Source organism: Cygnus olor, chromosome 9 (assembly GCF_009769625.2).
Source record: "Cygnus olor isolate bCygOlo1 chromosome 9, bCygOlo1.pri.v2, whole genome shotgun sequence".
Classification (NCBI taxonomy): domain Eukaryota; kingdom Metazoa; phylum Chordata; class Aves; order Anseriformes; family Anatidae; genus Cygnus; species Cygnus olor.
The window spans coordinates 18691615-18716494 of record NC_049177.1 but is presented as its reverse complement, the minus strand read 5'-3'; the positions used below and the strand labels follow the sequence as shown (position 1 = coordinate 18716494).

General features: G+C 39.0%; 1 protein-coding gene across 4 annotated transcripts in view; it reads left to right on the top strand.

Moving 5' to 3' along the window:
* The first annotated feature begins 3457 nt into the window (after positions 1 to 3457).
* Positions 3458 to 24880, top strand: part of FXR1 (FMR1 autosomal homolog 1) — a 29051-nt gene continuing 7628 nt past the window's right edge. Inside the window, exons 1-12 of one of the 4 annotated variants that reach the window (XM_040566495.1) lie at positions 3458 to 3611; positions 12551 to 12603; positions 15745 to 15838; positions 16675 to 16746; positions 18178 to 18326; positions 18759 to 18852; positions 19849 to 19965; positions 20064 to 20234; positions 22339 to 22417; positions 22805 to 22914; positions 23848 to 23934; positions 24666 to 24873. In XM_040566495.1, the coding sequence (XP_040422429.1) occupies positions 3561 to 3611; positions 12551 to 12603; positions 15745 to 15838; positions 16675 to 16746; positions 18178 to 18326; positions 18759 to 18852; positions 19849 to 19965; positions 20064 to 20234; positions 22339 to 22417; positions 22805 to 22914; positions 23848 to 23934; positions 24666 to 24873 (1285 nt within the window). In that variant the 5' untranslated portion in view covers positions 3458 to 3560. The remainder of the gene's footprint in view (positions 3612 to 12550; positions 12604 to 15744; positions 15839 to 16674; positions 16747 to 18177; positions 18327 to 18758; positions 18853 to 19848; positions 19966 to 20063; positions 20235 to 22338; positions 22418 to 22804; positions 22915 to 23847; positions 23935 to 24665; positions 24874 to 24880) is intronic. The other 3 variants (XM_040566494.1, XM_040566496.1, XM_040566493.1) reach the window with 3 other exon arrangements.

Sequence of the window (24880 nt, the reverse complement as noted above, 5' to 3'; positions counted from 1 at the left end):
AGACACTATAGTTAATTGGCACAGAAATAACTGATTAGTTGAATCTACAAAAAACAATTACAAAATTTAACCATCAACCTACTAGTAGTTTAAGAGGGCTATCAATTTGCATATTTCTTTGCAAGTAAATATAATCTTAGTTTAAAAGATCACTATTCTGAGATGTTGTTGATTTCATAGATGTCTCAATCTTGCCAGGGTCACTGAACATGGCTACAATTTTTCTGCTTTTGGGTAAGATGAACATGTAACATTCTCATGTCAGAAGGTCCCAGAATGACAATTCCATTCTGACCTTTAGTTTCACAGATGACAGGATTTCCATGAATTCATTTTTGTATGAACTAGAGCATAGCTAATAGTGATTTTAAAATTGCTAGTGACATGACTCTAAAGAACCCTTTATTACTTTGCCCTCCTACCTGGGTACTTGCAGCTTGTGGCCAAAAAAAATTCTTTGAAAGTAATTAAAACTCTACTACAATACTGTTCCACTGTGAGTTGTATTTTCAGTCCTTGGGGTTTTTGGTGGTGGTGGTGGTAGTGTTGGTGTTTTTGTTTGTTTGTTTTTTGTCTTTTTCCTGAACTCTCTCCAGTTTGTCATTGTATTTCCTGAACTTTAGACAATGGCCTTTGGGGGGAATGGGAAAGGGGGTTGTTTGGTTGTTTGTCTGTTGGAATCAATACTTTCAAAGTCTTCTATCGTGAAACTACAGTTTACATTGCCCATGATACACCACTGTCACAAATGCTTTTTCCATCCTAAAACCAGGCTGTTTTCTTAAGTTTTATTATTTTATTTTGAAAGACTGTTCCAGGACCTTTCTCATCCTCCCATGTTTACCTCTACTTTCCAAATTTATTAATGCTCAATCTATACTTACTTGAGAATCTTTTTGGTAGCCTTGTTTTCCATCTTGTATCGCCTTAGTCTCTCTTTGGTGGTTATCCTCCCTGTGTGCCTTGATGTATTTGAAGACAACAATCATCATACCTCAGTCTCTAATCCTTCACCCTTTCTTTTGCTCACTTAAACAAACCAACCCTTTTTCTCCTCTTTCCAGCCATGCCGACCAAGGCAGGGAATCCTGCTATTCCTTTTTTGCTGTCCTTTCGGCATGATGAAGCTTGCTCTTACATTGCAGAATAGTTTCAACAGAGGGTGGTTCAAACAGAGTTCTTCATAACATCATGGACAAGACATTTCAATGGGAGGTGACAAAAAAAAAAATCTGCTTCCTGATGAGAACTCTTCTAAAAAAGATAGGTGGCAGTTTCATCGTTGAAACAAGTGTTGAAAAAGGAAAACAAACAGAAAAATCACCTTCTGCAGTCTTGTGAAAAAAGTTGTAAGTAGCTAATGGTCCTCCCTTTCAATATCTCAGTAAATACAGTAATTTAATTTAGTAGTTACATCTAATTTATATTAAGTGAAAACTGAACTCAAAATAGCTTTGTCATCTACAACCTGGTTGATGTGCTCCAAACTATTACGGTCCACAACCTAATAATCTCTCTTCTACCCCAATTTTTACTTAAGTGTAGCAATCTGCTTCAGTATTAACCTGTAAATAACCCTGTCACTTTAACTGCTACCATGTGCACGCTTTCAGAAAAACAAATTTTATCAGGCAAATTCAGATGCAGATTGCGTTTGGCTCAAGCCAGTTCTTGTTATCATTACTGACCAGAACTGTACCCCGCTTGGCAAATATGGACACCCAAGCACCTCAGGAAGTTCTTGGATATTTTTTGTTTGTTTTGTTGTTTTGTTGTTGTTGTTGTTGTTGTTAAAAAACAAAACAAAACTGAACACCTTTTTTAACAGCTGACATTAAAAGACTGTTTCTTGGAAGCTGAATAAACCAATCTCAGGCTATGAGGTCTTGGGGCAATTAAAACTTCTGCCATACAATTTTCGCAGCACAACTGTTTGCTTCATATTATCAGCTCTCATAGCTTATCCTGGAAAGTCCTGAGTGCCCTTTACCCACAGGAAGGAGGGCACTTAGCATTTTGCACGAAGGGCTCTCTTACCTATGCATGGTCTAGGCACCATTAGCAATTGTGGGTAATTTTTAAAGATGTTACAAATATTTATAATAAAAAGTACTCTTCAACATTCCTTGGAAGAAATATGATGTAACAATGAGAATAATCAGGCATATGGAATGGGAGAAGAGTAGATAACACAGTTGTGGTTTTTTTTCTTAGCATTACCTCATATCCAAGATAATATTGTTTTTGTTTTGTTTTGTTTTCATAGCATTACCTCATACCCAAACAAAGATATGAGTTAGAGTGGAAGAAGCATGGTGTTGTCAGGAACTAGCAGAACCTTTTTGTTTGTTATTTCTGCACTCATTTGTGTATCATTTCCCTTCATGCTTAAATACAGCAACTCAAAGCTCTACGTAGGTAGAGCCTACTACTTCAGCTGCACCTACCACCTCCACCAGCCCAACCCTCTCAGCTCATCCCCCTGCCCCCAAGGGATGCCCCGGACCACACCACCACAGAGTATGAGCAACCTGAGTGATGCCACAGCTGTCTGGCACGTGGTGGGGTTAACCAGGACATTGCTGCAAGCCTAGCAGATGCTGTGAAACTTTTGATCTCTCTCCCTCAGTGAGGCACATTGGGTTATCTTTAATCAGCAGTTGACTTGCCCAGTATTTCTAGTCGTGTATTACCTGAAGTCCTCACCCCTGACAGACACAGTAAAAGCTGGCAAAAAGCTACAGGGGGGAGATTAATATAGAGTACCTAGAAATTAATGCTTTTCACAGGCAAAATGCTATTTATCTTGTGCTTGTGTTTATTTGAGGCTGACTTCCAACAGGGATGACCAGCAAAAAGGCCATTTTAAAGCACTGTTATCGATATTCACAACTGCTGTAAAAACCATACGCATTTGGCAAGGATGGGGCCATTTCCCCGAGCTCTGCATGACTAAGCTGACGTGCAGCACTGAGCTCACGGCCAAACTCGGGCCTGACTGCGGCGTGCGGGTCACGGAGCAGCACCGGGAGGCAGCCCCTTGGTTTTTATTTTTAATTTTTATTTGTCCTGCAGCAGAGCGCGGTGGAGGCCGGGGTCCACCCCCTTATGGCCGCCTGGTGCACTGCGGGGGCGGCAGGTATCCCCTGAAGCCTTAAAAAAAATAAAAATAAAAATAACACGGCTGACAACAAAACGCCGCATTTCCCCCAGGCCCGCAGCGCGGCCGCCATTTCCCCGCGGCGGCAGCAGGGCGGGGCCCGACGCCACCTGCGCCTCAGGGCGGGCCCGGCCGCGGCCCCCTCAGCCCGGCCGCCTCAGGGGGCGGCCCCGCAGCGGCCGCTCTCGGCCGCTCCCACTCCCTCGGGGGAGGGGGGGGGGAAGGCAGGAGCCGCCCGCCCTTCCCGCAGGGAACGCCCCGCTCGGCTGCTGCGGGCCCCCCCCGCGGCTCGGCGTGGGGCAGGCCGGCGGCGGTGCGCGGGGGCGGGGCGGGCGGGCAGCGCCCCCCCCGGCGGTGACAGTTTCTAGAAGCACGTCCCAGCGGCCTTTGCGCTCGCAACATGGAGGAGCTGACGGTGGAAGTGCGCGGCTCCAACGGGGCCTTCTACAAGGTACCGGCAGCCGGGGGGTGGTGGCTTCCTTGGACTTCCCCCGCTCTGTAGGGGCCCAGGGGAGGCCGGCGGGGGGAGTCCTGGCCCTAAAGGAGGGGGAAGGGGATGGTGGGGGGAAAGGGGAGAGCGGGGGAAGGTGTCGGGGTGTGGCGGGGGCGGGGGCGGGGGGGCCGCGGAGGACGCCTGAGGGAGAGGGGCCGGGGGTGGGTGGGCTGAGGAGAGGGTGCTCGGCCCTGGGTGGGGGAACGGGGGGTGTGTGGGGGTGGTTTTGGGAAGGAGTGAGGGCCTTCGGATGGGATGGGGGGAGCTGAGCCAGCAATCATCTGGAAATAATTCTTTAACGATCTCGAGTTTATTTATGTCGTCAGAACGCTTCCTTCGCCATCACCCCCCCCGGAATGTCGGGATGTTGCAGGATCAATGCAGAGTACCCTCAGCTGTTGCCCGTCAGTCATTTCCCCTAAGCCTGGTTTCAGATGTTTAAGAATCCCAGCGCTTTTTATGGCAAGAGCCCTCTGCCTTCCTTTCCAGGAGGGCTGCTTCCAGCCAGCATTGTGAGCACTCAGGGTAGCTGTGCTCTGGGAGTGCTTAATCTCAGGTCTCTCTTTAGCTATTAAGCCTAACCGCATACACGGTGTGGAATTGCACATGCGTTATCCCAGTTGAGGCTGGGGGGAGAGTTCTCTTTTTTTTTCTCTGAATTTCCTGTTTGCAGCTGTGGATTTGGCTTGGAAGTCATTTGGTGACTGTACAGTATGTAAAGGCAATTGGTCGAAGGACTGTAACCAGCTGACTTAAGGAGTTAAGCTTTTTTTTTTTTTTTCCAACTGGTTATCTATTAAAAGAGTCGAACAGGAGATAATCATATAAGGAAATAATTTAATGGGGTAAACTATGCCCTTGATACGTATTCCCCTTAAATTTTTACCAAAATAAGTAGATAAACTATGAATTAGGTACATATTTAGGTGGCTTATAAATAACCACAAAGAAACCCACATCAAAAGTATTTGTATTTAGAACAGGATACTTCTAAAACAGAACTGATTTTTTTTCCTGTCCATTAGAAAGCCAAGAATTTGGAGGTGCATTTCTTAGCTTTCCATTGTCCACATTACGATCTTGGACAAATCAAAAAGTATGAGCTAGTTGTTTCTTCTGTTTAAGGGGGATGTGAGACAAATAGGAGCATTAGGAAGTATACCAAATTTTTGGACTGAGAGGAGTTGCTTGCACAGCATTTATTACAATTAGCCTGATTTGAAATCTGCAATAATGACTTCTCCTTCTAAGTCAGTGAGAATTGTCAGGCTTGGATTAGTACCATCATGTGTTTGGCCCTGTGGACGGTGCTTAATGAGCGGAAGTTTTACTTAAAAATGTCATTTAATGGCTTTCAGGTTAGTGAAATGGCAATTAGGCCCAGCAATGGAGCCATTCACTTCACCATGGTGAATGGTCAGGTTAGAGTGCTTGGACCCATGGTAATGAAAGTCCCAACTCAAAATAATCACTGTTAATGTGCAAAAATCCACCCCAAAACTCAATAAAACAAATAGAAACATGATTTTAAAGGATTCTTTTTGTACTGAAATCTGTGTGTTTGGCTCCATTTGGTGAGTCTTACTGCTTGAGGTAGGCAGATGATGCCTGCATTTGGAGCTAAGGAACAAAACGTCCTGTTGAATGTTTGGGAAGCAAAGGAAGGAGGTGTATCAGCCTCATGGAGAAAGAATCCTGGTTTGGACACTGATAGCATTGATACTAGAGTTTGTAAGGTTATAAGGGGATGAAGTTTGAAGTTTGCAGTCAGAACACTCTGAATTTAGATTCATTATCCCAGCATACCTCCTGGTAAATGAGATGAGAAGGATCCTGCTATGCCAACAGAGATAAAAAAACGGAGTAATTATGTAAACAATTAGATGACAGATTTTTTTAATGAGTTGTTAATACGGTCTGCAATTCAGCTGTAGTAGCAGTGGTGATTAAATCTGTTTTAGTGGGGTTTTAGTAGCTATTAGAGATATGACCATGATAGATGAAATTCTGTGATTGCTACAAATTAATCAGAAAAGCAATGCTTTTTATTACAATAGGTGAAAAATCCATGTTGTTCTTGATGCATAAGTCAATGGAGATGGTCATAGACACCCCAAGATATTTTTTTTATTCTGTACAAAAAATATGATGTAAATTTCACCTTCTGTTTATAAATCTCCAAACTAATTTTATGCTTTTTTTTTTTTACTTTGCTTTAAATGACTAATATAGTCTGGAGAACAGGACAGTATTTATGTTGTATTTTATCCTGAATTCTCAACCAGTAAACAACAGAGCATGTTTAGCCATTCCCTGCATCTCAGAAGACTTTGTATCCATCTTAATGTTGAGCATCCATTGTCTTTGAGCCCCATCGGTGCCATCTCTAAAGTGGTTAGGGTCTTGTGGAAAAGGTGAGGTTTGTGTTGCGGAACAGGAGGAGAGTGGACAGAGTTGACAAGCTGTACAAGTCAGCAGTAGCATCTATTAGGGTTATGTTGATTGTGAGATCAGAACAGTTGAGGATTTCTCAGTCACCTGCACACTTAAATGTTTCCTGGTGCTCAGATGGAAGCTCTTGTGTTTCAGTGTGTGCCCATTGCCTTTTGTCCTGCTGGCTGTGAAGGGGGCCTTGGCGAGAATGACACGAACACTTCAGTTTTGCCCAGTATCTCCCTCAGCCATTTGCTTACATGTAAATTTGGGCCTTGCAGTAAAATGACACCAAAGTACATAAACTGAACACTAGATAGCTTACTCTGTGGAATCCTTCAGTGACATCTGAATAATTCTAAATGTCTGTTGCACTTACCGTTGTAGGGATTTCCACGTGCTGAAGAGCGAACTCCAGTGTTGGATGCCCTTGCAGTCTTTCTGTTCTAGACAGTAGCTGTCCAGACTATGCAGAAAGATGAAATGTGATTAAAATGGAAGTAGAATTAAACCCTTCACCTTCAATTTACAGGTTCTAAAGCTCATCCTTGGTGCCTCTTTCAGGAGGTTCAGTTGTTCTAGTAGCAGGCCTAACCATAGATCTGTTAGAAGCTGGCCTTAAGGTAGAGAATAGCCAAAATTTTGCTAAAGAAAATGGTGGTGAAAGAGAAGTGCACAGTATTTCTTCACATGTAGAATGTCGAAGCACAGTGAGCAATTCTGTGGAATAAAATACTTATGTGTAAAAATATAATGGCTTTTTTTTTAATTAGTGGTTTTGAGAAGCTCTCTGTGAGGCCTTCTGAATGTCTTCTTAGCATGACAGTAAAATAGGAAACTGTCATTAAGAGGATAGCTTACACAGGTATTACACCAGGAAACACTACAGTAAATGGAATGAGATTTTTTTTTTCTGTAAAGATTTCAACTGTCTTTTGATGGACAGCGTTTATTAAATCTAGCCCTATTGAGTGGGAACCATCGGACATCTTAAGGTTGTTACTGCTCTCTTGAAACTTGCATAGTTGCATGAAGTATGTCTAGTCATTGCCATTGAAGAGCCGTTTTCTTGACCCTTTTAGCCTGATAAAAAGCAGATGCCACAGGCAGTGGTTATTGATTTCTGATGTACATAATCAGTACAGGGTGTCTTTCGGAAGTTTTGCCCTTTGGGAATACGCATATGAAGAATGCAGCATAATAATGTGAGTGCCTTAGGCTTTATTCATAAGTCTAAACCAGGAGATTCAGTGCTGAAGTTCTTGCATGACTCTCATAATGACCTGTGAGTTTACATGTGATAATTATGATTGTGAATGGAAATAAGTAGTAATGTGGAAAATAAAACTAAAAAAGCATTTCAGGGTTGTTTCCTACCTGCTCTCTGCTTGTAATGCTTGGTCTGTTTTCTTCTACCAGTTCCTTGTAGCAGGTGCAGCTAATCATTTCCAATGAAAATAACACTTTGAAGTTCAAATCATTGGACAAAAAACAATGGGTATTTATGAGCTTCCTGTGTTTGCTTTGATTTTTTTTTTCTATGAGGGTCAGTATGGAATAGCAATAATTAAGTAGGACATTTTGCATTTGTTACATGAAACAGTTGTGTGTAAGTCTTAATTTAAAATACGGTTCTTGGTTCTGACAGGAGTGAAAGGATTGGTAATGGGATACAGGCTTCTTGACCTTTATGTCACTGATTCAGAAACAGTCCGTGGTACCAGATGCCAGAGTGTTTGCTGTTTGAAATTTGCTCAGCAGTGAATACGGTGATCTTAGTGTAGTTTTTAGCGTGCGGGTATATGTGACTCAAAATCCAACACAGTGGCTGGCCATCTCTGGAAGGAATGCCTGCAGCTAAGCTAACAGCCTTATTTTTAGACTGGGCTGTCCTATTTGGGGGTCAGCTAATCTTAAGAAAGCAGGATGAAGTGGGAACTTAGATTGCATCTGGCTGTTACACACGTTTTGTGACTCCCTGGAACTGAATGTAAAAACCAAATAAATGCAGATGTGGGTGTGTGTATGCTCGAGCACATAGTTCACCATAAGGGCACTTCAGTAAGTCCTGATCCGTTTATGTTATCAGCAGATCCTAATCCTAAATCCGTGAGCAAAGCCCAGGTAAAAGGGAAGGACTGTGTGTGTGTTGTTTGTTGAGAGGTGAAGTCTCAGCTGTGGTGATTTTGGTGGCAAACGATCTTTTCATAGTTTCCTGTCCTTTTGTTCATACTTTTTACAGCACGGCCCTGTATTAGACTTGCAGGCTCTCTGATCCCACACCTGGGTTAGAGTGCTAGCCATGTATATTACCCCTCAGCTTACAGGTGCTGGTGTCAGGAGCCTGGTTTCTGCCAAGTGAGTGGCAGAGACAGGTCAGTGTTAGAGCACCTGGGGCCCCGTGTGCCATTAATAGCCTGTAGTACGGTAGAGTCTGCTGGCTGCCTCGTGAGCAGCTAGCAGGGCATACATGGGCTTCAGAGATCCAGCCTGCTGCATGAACTGAGGGATTGGTGCTAAAATCTGGACAGTTCGGCTCTGAGGTGTGGCAAGGTGAGGTCACATTAATTTGTCTTCCCTTCCTGCACTCTGCAATTCCGTATGTGGTGTAAAACGTGTTTAGAAATGTTGCGTGTAGGCTGGCTCGCTGGTGCTACAGATTCCTTGCTGTGTGTTCTTGAAGCCAGTAGAGTTGCTGATGGTGATGCGTTCGGTGGTCTCGTAGCTTGCTGGGCCTCATCACCTGTTTGGCATGAGGATATGCTGAATGCTGGGTAAGGAAGAGCTCTGCAAGTTTAGGTATTGGTGTTACCTGCCTTTGGCCATCATTGGTAAATTAAACTTCAGTGATGGAGTGGCTTGTTCATCTAAGCAAAAGTGAAGATGTGTCTTTAGTTGGTAGAAAATGTTTCTGATACATTATCAGATGCGAGTAATGCAAATTTAGAGTACAAATCTATTTATATTGGTTACTTCACTGATGAAGAACTTTGAAATTCCTAGTTGAAAACCATGATATTTACTGTTCTATGTTTTTTTATGTTCATCAGGCCCTTGCTGAAAAAATTCTAGTAAATAAGTAGGATTTAATGTAAATTCTAATGTAAAAAATAAATTTACTTTATATTGCAAAATATCTTAATTTCTCAAATTCTGGGTAAAACTAAAAATGTTTATAAAAAGAATTTAAAATCATCTCCAGGGTCTTGGAATACTCTTTAAAAAAAAATACACTAAACCTCATCACAATGTATGTGAAATCTGTTTCTGTGGTTTTATCTTGGAGTTATAAGTGACAGCTTATAGTAAAGTTAGGGTTGTAGGTGGGAAACCAGTAAGGAGGGCTTTTTACTTTTGATGAATGTTTCCATATTTTTGGCATGTTTCTTGGTAGTGGTCAAGTAATTTCTTAGAAAACTATATTTAAAACCTATATGGAATTCTGATTACTACTAGTTGTATTACAAATTATCTGCCCTATATACCTCAGGCTGCCATGTTTTAGTTGCTGTAAATGTTTTCTTCCCACCAGTAGTAGAGAAACTGACGATAATAGGAAGTATTAAACCTGTTTTTTGACTTAGCATGTTACTCCCTCATTATTTCTTATACTTCTACAATTAGAGTCCAATCAGACTCTTCCAGGCTTCACAATATCATTACAATTATTAAATAATTTAATATTGTGTCCTTTGCTGACTTGATGTGGATACCTGATGCTAGAATATCTGGTTTAGAGTGTTTCTCATATGAATATTGTGGACTAAGTGAGAATACCAACTGATAATATTACTCAGCTAATTCTAGTCATAGTTTAGTAGTACTGCTAGCCTTGAGTCTATGTAGAATTCTGGTATGGGAAGAGCAGTGCATGTGCTTTGAACTGAAAGACTCACTTGTGTGAAGGAGTTCATGAAACTTGTGGTGTTGTAAAATTTATAGATTCTTTGTTGGAATTTGTACTCTGAATTGTATTTTTTTAAAAAAAAAGTAGTGGTCAGTGTTTGTGTTTATGTGGCTAAGTTTTGTGCATGGACGGCTCTTTAGTCTGCTGCTGGTCATACCCGCAGTATTGTTTGACTTCCCTTTCTTTGGCAGGATGTTAGCTGGAGAGTTGGTTGTGAATATTAAACCTGGTCGTGCTGTTACCCTGAAGGCCAGGCTTTACCTCATAACGGACTGATTGCCACCGCCATTGGAACTCGTTGTCTTTCATTTCTGATGTCCTTTTAATGAAACCTGTAACTAGTCAGTGAATTCGGGATTTTTAAACTCTGCAGAGCATTGTTCAGAATATTTCCCAGGTGTTTTGTGCTATCTGATCGTGAATCTCTCTTGATTTTGGAGTTGTTCTAAACAAAAGGAAGGATAAATGAATTTGTATCTGCAAAATAAATTTTTGGCTACTACTAGACTGATCTTAGAAATGTTTTGGATTCATTAGAAATTAAATAAATTACTCCCTATGTTAAGTACTGTGAAAGCATGTAATAAATCAGAGGTAAGGTTGTCAGTTATGACATAAAGCAGCAGAATGAAGCAAAGACTAATATCAAATCAGAGGCTCTTGGAATGCAGATAAAAGGCTGTCCGTAGTAGCGGGTTACATCTCCCGTTGGTAGGTTGTCACTGACAGAATGTTGGCCTGCATAAACTTGATTCATGCTGGTGTGGCTTGAGTGATATTATTTATTTTTGGATATTCTGAGTGAATTGTTGTAGAACAACTTCTACTTCCTGCACTTTGTGTTGCAGTAACTTATCCCCACATTGGGGCATGTTTAAAGGGACATTGGTGGGATAAATAAATAGTCAAAGTTCTGCTTTACCTCTGTTAGCTAATAGATACTTCCAGCAGTAAAATTTTGTATGCACTTTATGCTCTTTGCCTCTTTAAACAGACATAGCTTCAGTATTCCTGTCCAGTTTATCTGTCTAGAAGCTTTCTTGAAACTGAGAAGTCCCTGATGGTGTGCATCTTCACCACCAACTGTTGCAGTTGCCTACATCTCAAAGAGATTTGCCTTCCTCGCCTTGCAGTGGCAAGGTGACCTTTCAAAGGGTTGATTTTACGAGGAACATGCTAGATGGTTCAACAAGGTGACTTTGGTGATTTCTGTTGACCTGGTGTGCTTGGGATCACTGGTCTGCTTTGTGCCAGAACCAGTCTTCTCTGTTGCTGGCAGATGGCTTTGAGTGCAGCTCGCTTAGGGTGCGGGAAAGCAGGGTGTTGAGTGAATCCTGCTCTTCGTTAAGATCACCCAAGTACAAGTTCAGGTAAAAGGAGCTTTATTCCTGCAGGCCCCTTGCAGCCAGCTGTCAGTGCGGCTTCCTTCACTGTCCCTGATTAGACTGAGGGTATCCTGTGCTGAAATTTCTTTCCCAGAGCTGACACATGATACCTCTGTGGGCTCCTTACTCCTTGCACAGCTGATAAGTTCTTCATCCTCCTCAGTTGCCAGTTTCTCAAGTGGATATAATCCATTCAGCAGGTTCCTGGAACTTATCTGAACGGAGCTATGCGGCTCTTGCTCATCTGAAACTGCAGGTTCCTTTTTGCTCTCCTGTGCTAGGGCATATACCAAGCTATGGCAAAAAGTGGGAGTAGTTAGAATTTTTTTGTCTGTTGTTTTGTCATGTGGATTTCTTTTTTTTTTTTTTTTTGCACCATGCCTTCCTTCCTTAACCAAGAGATGGAGGAACTTAATTTCCACATGGGTATATAAGTACAACTGAATCAGGTTGTTCTTCATCTTTAGGTTTTTGACATAATCAGTGCATCCTTAAGAATCCCTCTTTTCGAAAGGAAAAAAAAAGTAGGGTTTTCTCTCAGTTGTTCCTGAGATCATAATAATGTGACACAGAATGATGTGAAACATTTGCTTTGTTTTCCTATGAGGTCCTGCAGGTATTTCACCTCATACTGTCCCCAGTTCTGTATTTGAAAGGTGATGCAGTATCTAGCCATGTAGCAGCCTGTATGACCAATTTTTAGCCAAGTTTGCTGTCACACTGTTTTGAAGGAAAGCTGCTTGGGATTCATTTTTGTTCTGAGAATAGCACCTGTAAAAGCAAATAGTACAAGTCATGACACAATGTTAAACATCTGTGAGTAGCACTAACTGCCCTGGGCTTGGACCTTTATAATTTTGCTCCTGTAAAATAGTTGTGTAGACATGTAAATAAAATAATAAACTCAGGAAGTAATGTATCAGTTGTAAATACGATGGTTTCATTTGAACAGTCACATGAAATAACCTATGTTCAGTATATTTCTTAGGATAGATGGCTAAGTATATCAGCAACCTCATGCAAGCAGTGGGATTGCGTCTGAGAACTTTCCTAAATTCAAATCTGAATATTGGTGATGCTCTGCTGTTTGGGTTAAGTTCAGGCTGTACTGAAATTGCTGCCTTGTTTTGATGTCGTGTGCCCTCTTATAACAAAAACTGTTTTTGTTTTAGGGATTTATCAAAGATGTTCATGAGGATTCACTCACAGTTGTATTTGAAAACAAGTAAGTATTTTATTTAAAAAAAAAAAATCATTTATGTATTGTTTTGATATTAAAAGGAACTGGGCTTCATTAGAAAAGTGTTGTTCTGGAAATAAAGGCTCACTATTCAGTCTCCATGATTTCTTGAGTGGCTGTAATATCATAAATGAGCAAGTCAGTTAGGCATTCCTTTTTTTTATATTTTAGTAATGCCCATAGATGTGTCAGCCAATTTTAAGTAGAGAATAATAAGTGGTGGCAGCTGCCTGCTATTCTTATATATAAAGCAAAGAAAGATGGAAAATATCAAAGTATCTGTATTTACTAAGCAATTCATTATGTCTAACCTGGGGAATGCTTGTCAGCATCATCAACCAGAAGAAACAGTGCAAGTATTCTGATAATGAGTGGTTTTTTAAACTATTGCAGAATATACATACATGTACACACATTCAGTCTAAAGCCAATTTTTATTTTTTTGGTGTGGAAAAGTGCAAATCTGAAAGCACTGGAGAAAAAATTATGCATGCTGCCCTCTTCATTTATTGTATAAGCACAGGAGCACTATCAGGGACCTAAGTCAAAGATAATCCATGGGATGGTAAACTACAAATGAATACTTGCTAGGCATTCCGACTGATAACACTGTGGATTACCTGAAAGTTTCCAGCGTAATTTAGGATATTTGGGGAGTCACATCCTCTCTGCTGTTTCGCTTCCAGTTGCTAGGTGGAGATGCTAAAAATGTGACTTTTGGTGTGAAAATTGTTAGTAAGCCCTGCCCATATCAACCTGTACGTTAGTCTGAGCCATTCTTAAAGCAAGGCCTGGGGGGGTAACAAACATAATACTAGAGAGTATGTGTTTGTGTGTGCACAATACTACATAATGTTCAATATGAACATTTATAAAATCAATATTGTGTAATATTGAATAAACATATAATATTGCTTATATAATCTTAGCATGTGTGTTACATGTATGTATGTATTCACGCATATGAAAAAACTCTAGGGAGGAAAAGGTGATCGTAGGGTTTACTCTGCGAAGTCCAGTCTTTGATTCTTTCTATCCTGTATTTTCTAGCCCTTCTTTAATGAATAATGGTTAGAAGATGAAGTGGCAGCCATAATTCATGCTAACACTTAATGAGGAGATTATGGAGGCTGTTACTGTCTCCTTGGTTTTCATATTGACACCACTCATTTCCCACTCCACCCACCCCTCAAAAAACACAGCTTCATCCTGTTGTTGATCTGAGGAGATGTGGCCAATCTTCAGTTTCGCATTCAGCATCCAGGTTGCCTTTCTTTAAGGTTAGAGGCTCTTTGCCTTCAAGGCATGCTTTCATGTGACAAACCAAGTAAGCTAAAGGAAGTGCTTGTGGTTCATAGCAGCTGTCTCATTATTGACAAACACATTTCAGCTGTTTTATATCCATGTAATCAATGTGTTTCAATGTGTGGCAGCAGCTATGTTCCATAAAGGATGGGCTGCAATGTAATGTCACGTGCTTTACTGACCAGAAATAGATCCTATCAGGAAGTAGACTACTCTAGTCATGCTGTGATGTAAATCTGATGAGTTATTACCCGTCTTACAGAGTTAAATTCATAAGGGCTTTAATAAAATTGAAATTAATAAGAGTGTACAGTCCTCAATGCATGATTCTGCTGTGATAGTAATCAGCGCTAACCAAGTAAGCAAGTGTACACTGCTAATGGCAGTCAGTTTACATTTTGCCTGTTGTTAGCCAGTCTTTACCTACAGCTATCATAAGGTACCCAAAGTTGGTTTACAGCACAAGTTGCTAATGATGATTTTGTGGCTGTAGCAATAATCTCTGGGCAGGTACTGATTTCTTCTAGGAAACATTTTGGGAAGAGGCAGAGAATGAACAAAGAAGCTTCAGGAAATGGAAACCTTTATTGTTGCATACAACTAAAAATTAGATATTCAGGTGCAGTTTCATGTAGGCCTGTGGGAATTTGAAGCAGCCCTATCAGAGGAAAGATTTTGTTGTAGGAAGCAAGCATGCTCTTTTTTTCCTCATGGTTTGCACCAGATATTTGTTCTGTCTGATTCTCTTAGTAGGCAATTTGTAGCTAGTCACAGGTCATTTCTTAAGGCATCTTTCCTTGGCATTTCACTACTGAGATGCCCCAGTTTTGGAATTTTTGCCAACAAAACTTGTATTCTGGAAACTGAGCCTTCTGTGTACTTTTCCACTGTTTTATCAAAAAAAAAATCTTGCTGCTGAAATGGGTAAGTCATTACTGGCCCATCTACTTACAGTGGATGGAGTTTATGTGATTAGAGATGGAAGCAAAACTAGCTCACTACAATTTTAAGTAGATTTTATTGAAGATGCAAGGTCTATTCAGTTACAGCATCTCATTATGGGCAATTTATAACTTTCTGTAAGCTCCCGTTTGCTGGATTCTGAAACTACGAGGCACAGTTGAAATTCTCAAGAGAACTTTTAAGCTGCTCAGTTGTTTACAGCAATTTGTATCCTGTTGTTCAGTTATGATTATTTTGCTCATGCTGTTTCCAGACTGAAGTTTTATATACCCTGTACTATAGGGAATGCATTTTGTCCTCAAGTCTTACTATTTGCCTTTGCACCTGTGAGAGTAAAAACTTCACAAAGGGGGCAGGGGGAACCCACACCCTGGAAACCCCAGGGTGACAGTTATAGTTACAAGGATAAATGAATTACAAGTAATCTTTTTTTCCAGTCCACTACTGTTTTTCAGAAATGAGGTTTAAATAACACTTTATGGCAAAAATACCTTCCAACCTCAACAAAAGCTACCTGTAATCTTCCCTGCTTTTGTTGTTTTTAAAAATTTAAGTACATCATATAATCTTTTCATGGAGGGTTTATGAAATCAGTTTAATGAACCCATTCAATATTAATTTATTTAAGGTTAATTCAAGAATTGTTTTGTCATTAAATATCTTCTCAGATATTATTTTGGTCTCAACAGGGTTATTTTGATACTTTGCTTATACGGTTAACTCTAGCAATGGATGAACTGACTTGATTATAGAGAAAGAGGGATTTAACTAAACTGTGAGTTCTGAAAACCAAGTTCTTTTTAAAAAAAAAAAAAAAAAAAGAATTCTGGAGCTAATGTGCAATGTCTCAACTTTCAGTTGGCAGCCGGAGCGCCAGGTACCCTTTAATGAAGTCAGATTACCCCCACCCCCTGATATCAAGAAAGAAATTGGTGAAGGAGATGAAGTGGAGGTGAGTTTATCCATATGTTTCCTTTCTTGATGAACTATTTTGTTACACAACTGATGGTCTGTTCAAGATGGTGACAATTTTAAGTATATCAGCAAAGTAATGATTTTAAAATGGAGCATGTCTCTAGTAATGGATTTATTAAGGCAGTAAATAAAAAATGTTTTGATTTTCTCTTAGTACTTAGAAAGCAAAACCTGCTGTCTTCCAGTGAAACTGGAAAGTAATCATGTATTTCACTGAAAATTACCAGTGGAACTTAGTCTAAATTTTTAAAATAGTGTGTTTCAAAATTAAAAAACAAATCAGCTAATTTTTCATTTTTCATCTGGTATGTAACAGTTGGAAATATTGTGATGTGAAAATGTAATAATGATCTTCCAATAACCTAAGTTTCAAACTAGGTGAAATATCTAGTATGAAAATACCTCGTAGGAAATAGTTTAAATTATACTATTTTACAGAGAAGCAGTGTTATTTAGAAATAGCGGATTAAACTGTGAAATAGAACGTACATGTTCCATCCCTAGCTTATTGTAGTGTCTTTAGTATTTGCTTGTCCTTAGAATGGAAGTATCTTTGGGATACCATTGTAGTTTTAGGCTAGTAATCTGTTCATAATCCTGGCAGTGCAAAATAATGAAAATTTGTGCAAGGAGTATGGAACAGTGAAAAATTAATACAAAAATTACTTCTGTGTAGCATGATGTTCATTTTCATGAAAATTAAAGTTGAGGTGTTCTTTCTTCATTGCACATATAGGCAACTGAATTATGTCCATATGTGCTTTAAATATTGTTTTTGTTAAAGTCTGTTTTTTTAACTACTTCCATTCCCAGGTTTATTCCAGAGCAAACGATCAAGAACCTTGTGGCTGGTGGCTGGCAAAAGTTCGAATGATGAAAGGAGAGGTAAACTATTTTAAAACTTAGTGCTCTCATGTTGTTACTTTCATGTTGTTATATTAAATAACAGCAAATATAAAAGCTCTTTGTGATACAAAAAAAAAAAAAATAAACTACTACCAGTACAAAAACATATCAAAACAGAATTTTAAGCTGAGATGACTTTGAAATGACCCATGCTGCATTCATGCGAGTTGTATTTTTGTATCTGAGTAGGCCACTTTGATTATTAGTAGTTTAATTGCTTGGAGGACTGTATGCATGCATAATAATATTGCTTCTAACAAACATAATTTGTGCATTGAACTTGGTGCTAAGAACTTAGTAAGGCAGTACCCTTTACCTGCAGTTAAAGTCACTGTTTAAACTCCAAATTTAATTCTGGTAATTAATCACACTGTATCTATGAATGTGTTGTGGTTTCTTTTTTGCATGTGTATTTCCACTGAGTGTAGTGTAAAAACATTTTTTTTTTTACATATGTCAACCTTGTATTTTGCCACTGGCTGTTATGGTTGCATCTGCAAAATAGCTTGTATATTCAGATTTTAAAAAAAAAGGAAAAAACAATGGTGATGTCTGGTATCATATCATTAAAATTTTATTTTTTGAAATGAAACCAAGAGAACTCAGCTTCATAGTAGGAAAGGCCCTGTGTCTCAATGCTTCCATTGTGTTAGAACCCCAAAACTGAGGAGAACAGGATTGAGAAAAAAAAATTGTTTAACTTATGATACTGTTTTAAACAACTGTTAACAATTAATAACTGCTACTGAATTCTGTAATGGCACAGTGATAATTGAAATAGAATTTAATTAAAAGTAAACAGTTATCAAAGGAGGATCATGTTTCTTGATCCTTGTGGATGAACCTTGTTAAAAAAAGGAGATAGTTAAACTGATTTAAATTACTGTGTTCTTAACTTGGGGCTAATCTGCTTCTCTTACATGCCACAGAAATTTGGGGTTGTACTATCAGTTTGCTGTCTTGCTTGGTTAGAAACTTTGACTTTTAAATTGTAAGAAATATTCTTGCTCTGTATGGTCTCATCAGAGTAGTAAAAGAAACATTTTAAATCTCAAATTGATTTTTTTTTCCAATTCTTCATTATCTAGTATTGACAGGAGAAAATGATTTTTCATTCTCTGAAGCCTGGTACCTTTATAGAGCATTGTCAAATTAGTTTTGCTATAAAAATATGTTGTGCCAAATTTAAAACTTAAAATCAGAAAATAGCATGTGGAAAAGTATGTCACAACATAGTGATTTACTCTTTCCTGATACTGGAGTAAGTTCTGTGTGTTCACAAAATTAGATACCTGTTTTGGAGGACTCTTAGTCTAGATATTCATATTTAGTACTTTCTTGTGTTGATAATGTTAGAACGTCTTTGTTTCCAACTGAAGTTAACATTTGAAAAAAAAACTTCTTCTGTAGTTTTATGTCATTGAGTATGCTGCTTGTGATGCCACTTACAATGAAATTGTCACTTATGAAAGACTCCGACCTGTGAATCAAAATAAAACTGTCAAAAAGAACACCTTTTTCAAATGCACAGTGGATGTCCCTGAAGATCTGAGAGATGCGTGAGTAGCTATGCACGCTTTCATAATACGATGGTTAATTTATTGAGGAGTGTTGTGGGAATATTTTAAAGGACAATTCACAGGTCCATTAAGAACCTTGATGGTGGCTTTTGCTGCTGTAGCTGGGCTAGAAACTACAGGCTGGGGTCTGTGCTGAGCCTTTGGGGTGGGGGCACAAAAAGCAAGTGCTGAGGTGGGATCTTCGGGTCTTGCTTTAGGCTTGAGTAGCTGATAAACTCACAGTGAGTCTCTGCTGCTGAGATTTGCCTAATAACTATGATGATATGCAGTCCACAGAGAAATAAGCTCTGGAAATGTGTAATGAGAGAATTTTTCTAATTTTTGAACATACTTTGCTATAAACTAGTAATCATATTGCATGTTCTGTTTTGATGCATCTTAAAATATTTTAACAATCGCTTATCTCCTCAGATGCGCTAATGAAAATGCACATAAAGATTTCAAGAAAGCTGTAGGAGCATGTCGAATTTTCTATCATGCTGAAACTGCTCAACTAATAATACTGGTAAGTATTTCGATGTGAATGTTGCATGAATTTTCAGTATGTTATTTACGTTACATATGTAGTCATCTGTATGCTCGCGTTGAATGCGGTCAAACTTGTCAAGCTATGCAAGTTGTTGGTGTTTTTAATATATGTAGATGTCTTTATAGGGTAGGCCTTTGGAAGGGGATTGGCCTAAATTTAGGCGTAACGTCGTCTCTTATGATTTTGTCATTGAGCTGAGTGTTTCAGTGATTTCTACGGATTGCTTAAAGCTAACTATAGCTTTCTCAGCTCTGGAATGGTGGAGTCTACCTGTACAGTATTCCACTTTGTCCTTTGACCTAAAGTTGGGTTTCCATGTGAAGAACTGTATCAGTTCACATCATGTTGAAGCCTGGGCGTGAACTGGCCGATAGGTAGGGTAGATTACCAGGGTTCTGAGAGCTTGGATCATAAGGAGTGACCAAGCATGATACTAGGTGGACTGAAGTAGCTTTTGCAAAAATAGCTTGGTTGGTCTTTTCAAATGTGAAATTCCTTTTCCAAGCAGAGAAATATACAGCCAATAAAGAATTGTTCACTTAGATTCTTCTGTGCCTGTTTTGTCTCAGTACATAGACTTCTTCCAGCAGTAGCTTTTCTGCATGGTTCTGTTTATGTGGTATTATCTACTTAAATCTGACTCTAGGGATTTGTGTTTTCCCTGCTTATTTCCTTAGCTCTCCCCCTGAATTGGTGAGTGACAAGTATGCATATGGTAGAATGATACTGATTTTTTTTGTCTGGGGAATATCAAGGGGAAAGAGCTACTATGTAGATCAGTAGCAAAATTTTTAGTGTAAAATATGCTTTGAGTTAGAACAGAAAATTGTAGGTTTGCAGAGGTGGTGCTGAATTTTTCATGCTTAGTTTTGAGGAAAAACAATATCTGTAAATACTGGAAATTCGGATCACGTTTATAACTTCTGTCCTTTCAGTGTGAATTTTTCTAAAAAATGACTGTCCTTTTTGTAGTCTGCCAGTGAAGCAACAGTGAAGAGAGTGAATATTCTGAGTGACATGCATTTGCGCAGCATTCGTACCAAACTTATGCTTATGTCAAGAAATGAAGAAGCTACAAAACACTTAGAAGTAAGTTATAGCTTGAAATTCTTGTTGCTTGAAACCAAGCACATAACTGTACTTTATGTTGAGTGCATGTGAATGAGCCTTATTTTGTTCCCCTTCAGTGCACAAAACAGCTTGCTGCAGCATTTCATGAGGAATTTGTAGTCAGAGAAGATTTAATGGGACTTGCTATAGGAACACATGGCAGCAACATACAACAAGCCAGAAAGGTTCCAGGAGTTACTGCAATTGAACTTGAGGAGGATACTGGTACTTTCAGAATCTATGGGGAGGTAAGAGGAACTTTTTGTGAATCTGATAAGCATTTTGCTTTGCCCGCTTTTAGGGCGGTGAGAGCTGTACTCAGAACTAAGAACTGGAAAGAGCTGAGTACTTTTTTTGAATGGCCATAAACATATTCACACTGTGGCAGCTTGTATGTGAAGTAAGAGGCTTCACTGCAGTGGTGGTCTCCATGTGATGTGTTCTTTCCTAATCAGTCCATGTGCTGATGCACAGATTCAAGGGTAGCTGCACTATACACCTCAGTCAACCTGTGAGAGATATTGTTTACTGTAATCTTGCTTGATTTTTTTTCAGACTTCCTGTGCTGTTCTTATTGGTGACCTCCCCCTGCCCTGAGCCTGCTATAGTTCACATGGGGTTTTTCTGATGTGTGGTATCTGTTCTCTGACCTAGCCAAATGCATTCTAGTCTTATCTGCTTCTTTTCATCTTTCTTTTTAACGTAGCAATTTAATGCCGGTTTAGTTTTTGGCAAATTAATGATGGATTGGACAAAATACTGCTGTATTTCATTTGTGTGCCTCTTACCCGAGGTGTTTTAAATCTTGAGAGAGCCTTAAAACGTAGCTGTTCTTTGGACCAAAGCTATAATCCATTCATGAGGCAGAAGAGCAGTGTCACAGCAATGCTGCTGTCACTGTGACCCTGTTAGAACATTACTTCAGGGGTTTAACCTGTGCTACCAATCCTGCAGGTGTTTCACACTCGTTTAGAACTATGCTGCTGCAAAAATAGCAGGAATAATGCTGGGATTAGGGAAACATCCTGCATTTAATCTTCCTACTAGACTCTACAAGTAACTTGGACATACCTTGATTCTATGGAGTAACCAAAGCAGGAATGGACATACAGACTGGAACTCAAAGTTAGAAAGATAGTTACTAGTAACTGGATTTTTATTGAGGTGTTTAATCCATGTGCACACTGATATTTTCAGTTTACTTTTTTTCCCCCCATGTATGCATAGTCATTATTTTCCTTTTCTGAATTACTGTCTGCAAGGAGCTGAGGATGCGTTATCCAAGCCAGCTTTATATGCTATCTCCTGCTGGGGTGTGAGTCACATGGGTTGTATGCGCACAAAACTTCTGAGTACTTGTGGCAGAGTGCAGATATGCATATGGGTATGCTGGAGCGCTTAAGTCCCTGGCAGCTGTTTGCTTTCTCATTCTGATGCTGCTTGTGTGACAGCAGTCACTGTTCCTTCATCTTTATTTGGGAAAGAAGTGATAAACGTACCTCTGAGGCAGGACATTGTGAACTCTCTAATTATGTCCTACTTGTAGAGTTCATTGAAGGTGAAAATTGCTAATGTGTGTTGATCTTTGCATCGTTTTATCTGTTACTTGGAGTATGCAGCATAGCTCTGCTTTCTACAACCAACCACTTCCTGTTTGCCTGCTTTTTTTTTTCCAAGCTTTGTTGCTTGTTTCATCATCTTGAAATCCGTTATCTCCCATGTTTCTCTCCTCAGCATTTTGACTTCTGCCAGAAGTTTGTGAATTTCTTGTCCTAGGAGTTCCCCAGTATTTCATTTAAAGGTCCAGGAGCTGGTGATATTTTTGCTTCATGTTTGTCTGAAAATATGACAGATGAAAGGGCTTAAAGGCATTAGTACGATGAAAAGTTATCATTGCTGACACTCAAACACTCATTCATGCATTCTGTGCTCCTGTTGTTGGTAATTTTAAGCTGTATATTTTCATTACCTTTAGTATTCAATTAAGTCATTTAATTTCTGTCACTTAGCAATGAAGCCGTAAGGAAGGACTTAGAGTTCTCCTGTATCTTAAAAAACTTGATAACTGAACTGTGGCCAGAACTACCATTCTGAAAGGGGAATTGTCTTGGTTGTAATATTACTTACAAAGTACAGGTTCACGCTTGATGAGGACATATTCCTTAGCGCAGTATGTTTTTTTGTAATTGGCCACTCAGTTATTTCTTTAATGTTTATTTCACAAGTAGATTAATTTTGCCTCTCGTCTCCTCTTTTTGAAAATGCTTGCCATTTGGAAGATTTATGGATGTTGCTATAGGGTTTTATCTTTATCATATTGCATTCAGAAATGTTTTTTAATTTGTTTTTCAGACTGCCGATGCAGTAAAAAAGGCTAGAAGTTACTTGGAATTTGTGGAGGATTTTATTCAGGTTCCCAGAAATCTTGTTGGTATGTAATACTGCTGAAATATGAAAACCTGGGGAAAGAGAGCCTACTAAGCCTGACTGTGCATAGAAGATTTAGCTTCTAGTACAATATTTGATTTTTCCATTTAATTAGAAAGTAATTTAGTCTTTTCAAACTATATGCATAATCTTCGTAACTACTAGCCATTCTATGCATGCATACAGTTTGAATATAATTTTAGAATTTTTGGCCTTCCCTTCTAACACAGGTTTTGTTTACAAGTGTGAAGTAGGAGAAAACTTTGGGGGGAGGAAGAAGTAGAAGGTAAAAGAGTTGGGTTGTTACAATTATGTTGTATGTAAATTATCAAACAGCTGTTTAAAATATTTTGCACACTGGTGCAAAATTAACCATTCTTGCCCTCCAAAGGAAAAGTTATTGGAAAAAATGGAAAAGTGATTCAGGAGATTGTAGACAAGTCTGGAGTCGTCAGGGTGAGAATTGAAGGAGATAACGAAAATAAACTGCCACGTGAAGATGTAAGTACTTTCTTCTTTCTTCCTATTAAAATAGAAATCTTAACAAATGAGCCATTTTGTATGCTTTAACAAAGAAAATAAGGGAAAACACCCAGAAGGTGAAAATTTCTGGGGCTTGACTTAAATGACATAAAGTGCTACCTTACAGCATTAGAATGGGAATATTGTTAATCTCTGCATCATTAGGCAGCTGGCCTATGTGCCCTTGTTTTTTTTCATGGCTAACCTATAATAGTGGTGATGTCCAAGTTATAAAAACATGGTGACTGTGATTTGGATAGTTTTATGGGATAGAGGCATGCTTGTGGATTGTGTAATAAATCCAGTTTTATAATTTTTTGATGGCTATAGAGATGGATTTTAAAATTTTTTTCTGACCGGCATATTGCAGTGAATCTTGTATGAAACAATTCAAGAAAGGGTTTTTGCTACTGAAGCAAGACTTACTTCTAAGCTTTCTCCTTCACATACTGTAGCTGAATAACTATTAACACTGTCAGCCTAAAATTGTTTTACATATTTTAACTATATGAGAACATAAGATAAAATCTTCTAAAGGTGCTTCATCTTGCAAAGTTGGTTTAATTAACCACTGCACAATTCTCAGGAATCTTTGGATGCCTTTACGCACACCTACAATGATAGAAACACACGCAGCAGTTGTGTTGCATAGGCAACACAATGGAATGTAGACAGTATACGTTAGGTTACCTCAACTGCTAAAATAGGATGTTGGAACGCTAGACAGTCTGAAGTTCTTAACAAATAAGTATTTGCTTCAATCTTTAAGCTATATCTGGTGCCTTTTTGCAGCCCAAGATTCAGTTGTCTTTGTTCAGATTTTTATAATTAAAATATTTTTAATTGTTTAAATAAAGTATAGTTTTGATAATTTTCTTTCTGAATGTAAGATTTGGCATTTTGTTTCTGTAGGGAATGGTACCATTTGTATTTGTGGGTACTAAGGAAAGCATTGGAAATGTCCAAGTTCTTTTAGAATACCACATTGCGTATCTGAAGGTAAGTGTATTTTGGAAGAAAGGAGGTGTAGAAGAAGCTTTTCTTGAAGTAAGAAAATACTTGAGTAACAACTTCAGTGGGTTTTGCAACTACTGAACGATTTCTTTGTAGGCTGTGAACTAAGGTTTGGTGTCATGAACTCTTCGTTGCATGTAAGAGCTATTTAGGCCTTTAAATACATTATCGTGAGTACGTAGTACTGTTGGTATTCAAAGAACTGGACTTTAAATAACACTAAGTGGCATTTGAGAAGTAATATGCAATTGTTTTCTCCATGTTATTGTTCTGTTGCTCTGAGGTTAATGCTGTGTTGGTGTGGGATGGAATTTCTAATGCTAAGTAGTATTTAAAACAATTGCCTGCCTAAACTAGTTGGCTTTGTAGGACTAGGGGTGTGACTTCACAGAAATAATGAATTAATTTGATCTTGTTACTCTGACAGGGTTTTTTAAAGGTGTCTAGAAAAAGTGCAGTGAAGCATTGTTTTTAAGATGGTTACCTCTCAACAGTCTTTCAACATGGTGTTTTAAAAGAAAGGTTTTAAGATTTCTTCCAAAATGCCAGGATTGCAAAACTCATAGATCAATCCTGTTACTTGTAGTCAACTTTGAGGTAGCATTAACTCACCTAAAGGAATGTTAGTTTTTCCTGTGACTGGATGGGCAATGGTATTTTGTGGGGAAAAGTAAGATGTCTTTACCTGACATTTCTTTTATTTCCTTTTTATGTAGGAGGTAGAGCAACTAAGACTGGAACGGCTCCAGATTGATGAACAATTGCGTCAGATTGGTATGGGTTTCAGACCTTCCTCTGCTAGAGTTCCAGAAAAAGAGAAGGGTTATACGACTGACGAGAGTACCCTCTCCTCAGTACAAGGTTCCAGATCATACAGTGGAAGAGGGAGAGGCCGTAGAGGCCCCAATTACACATCAGGTTACGGTGAGTT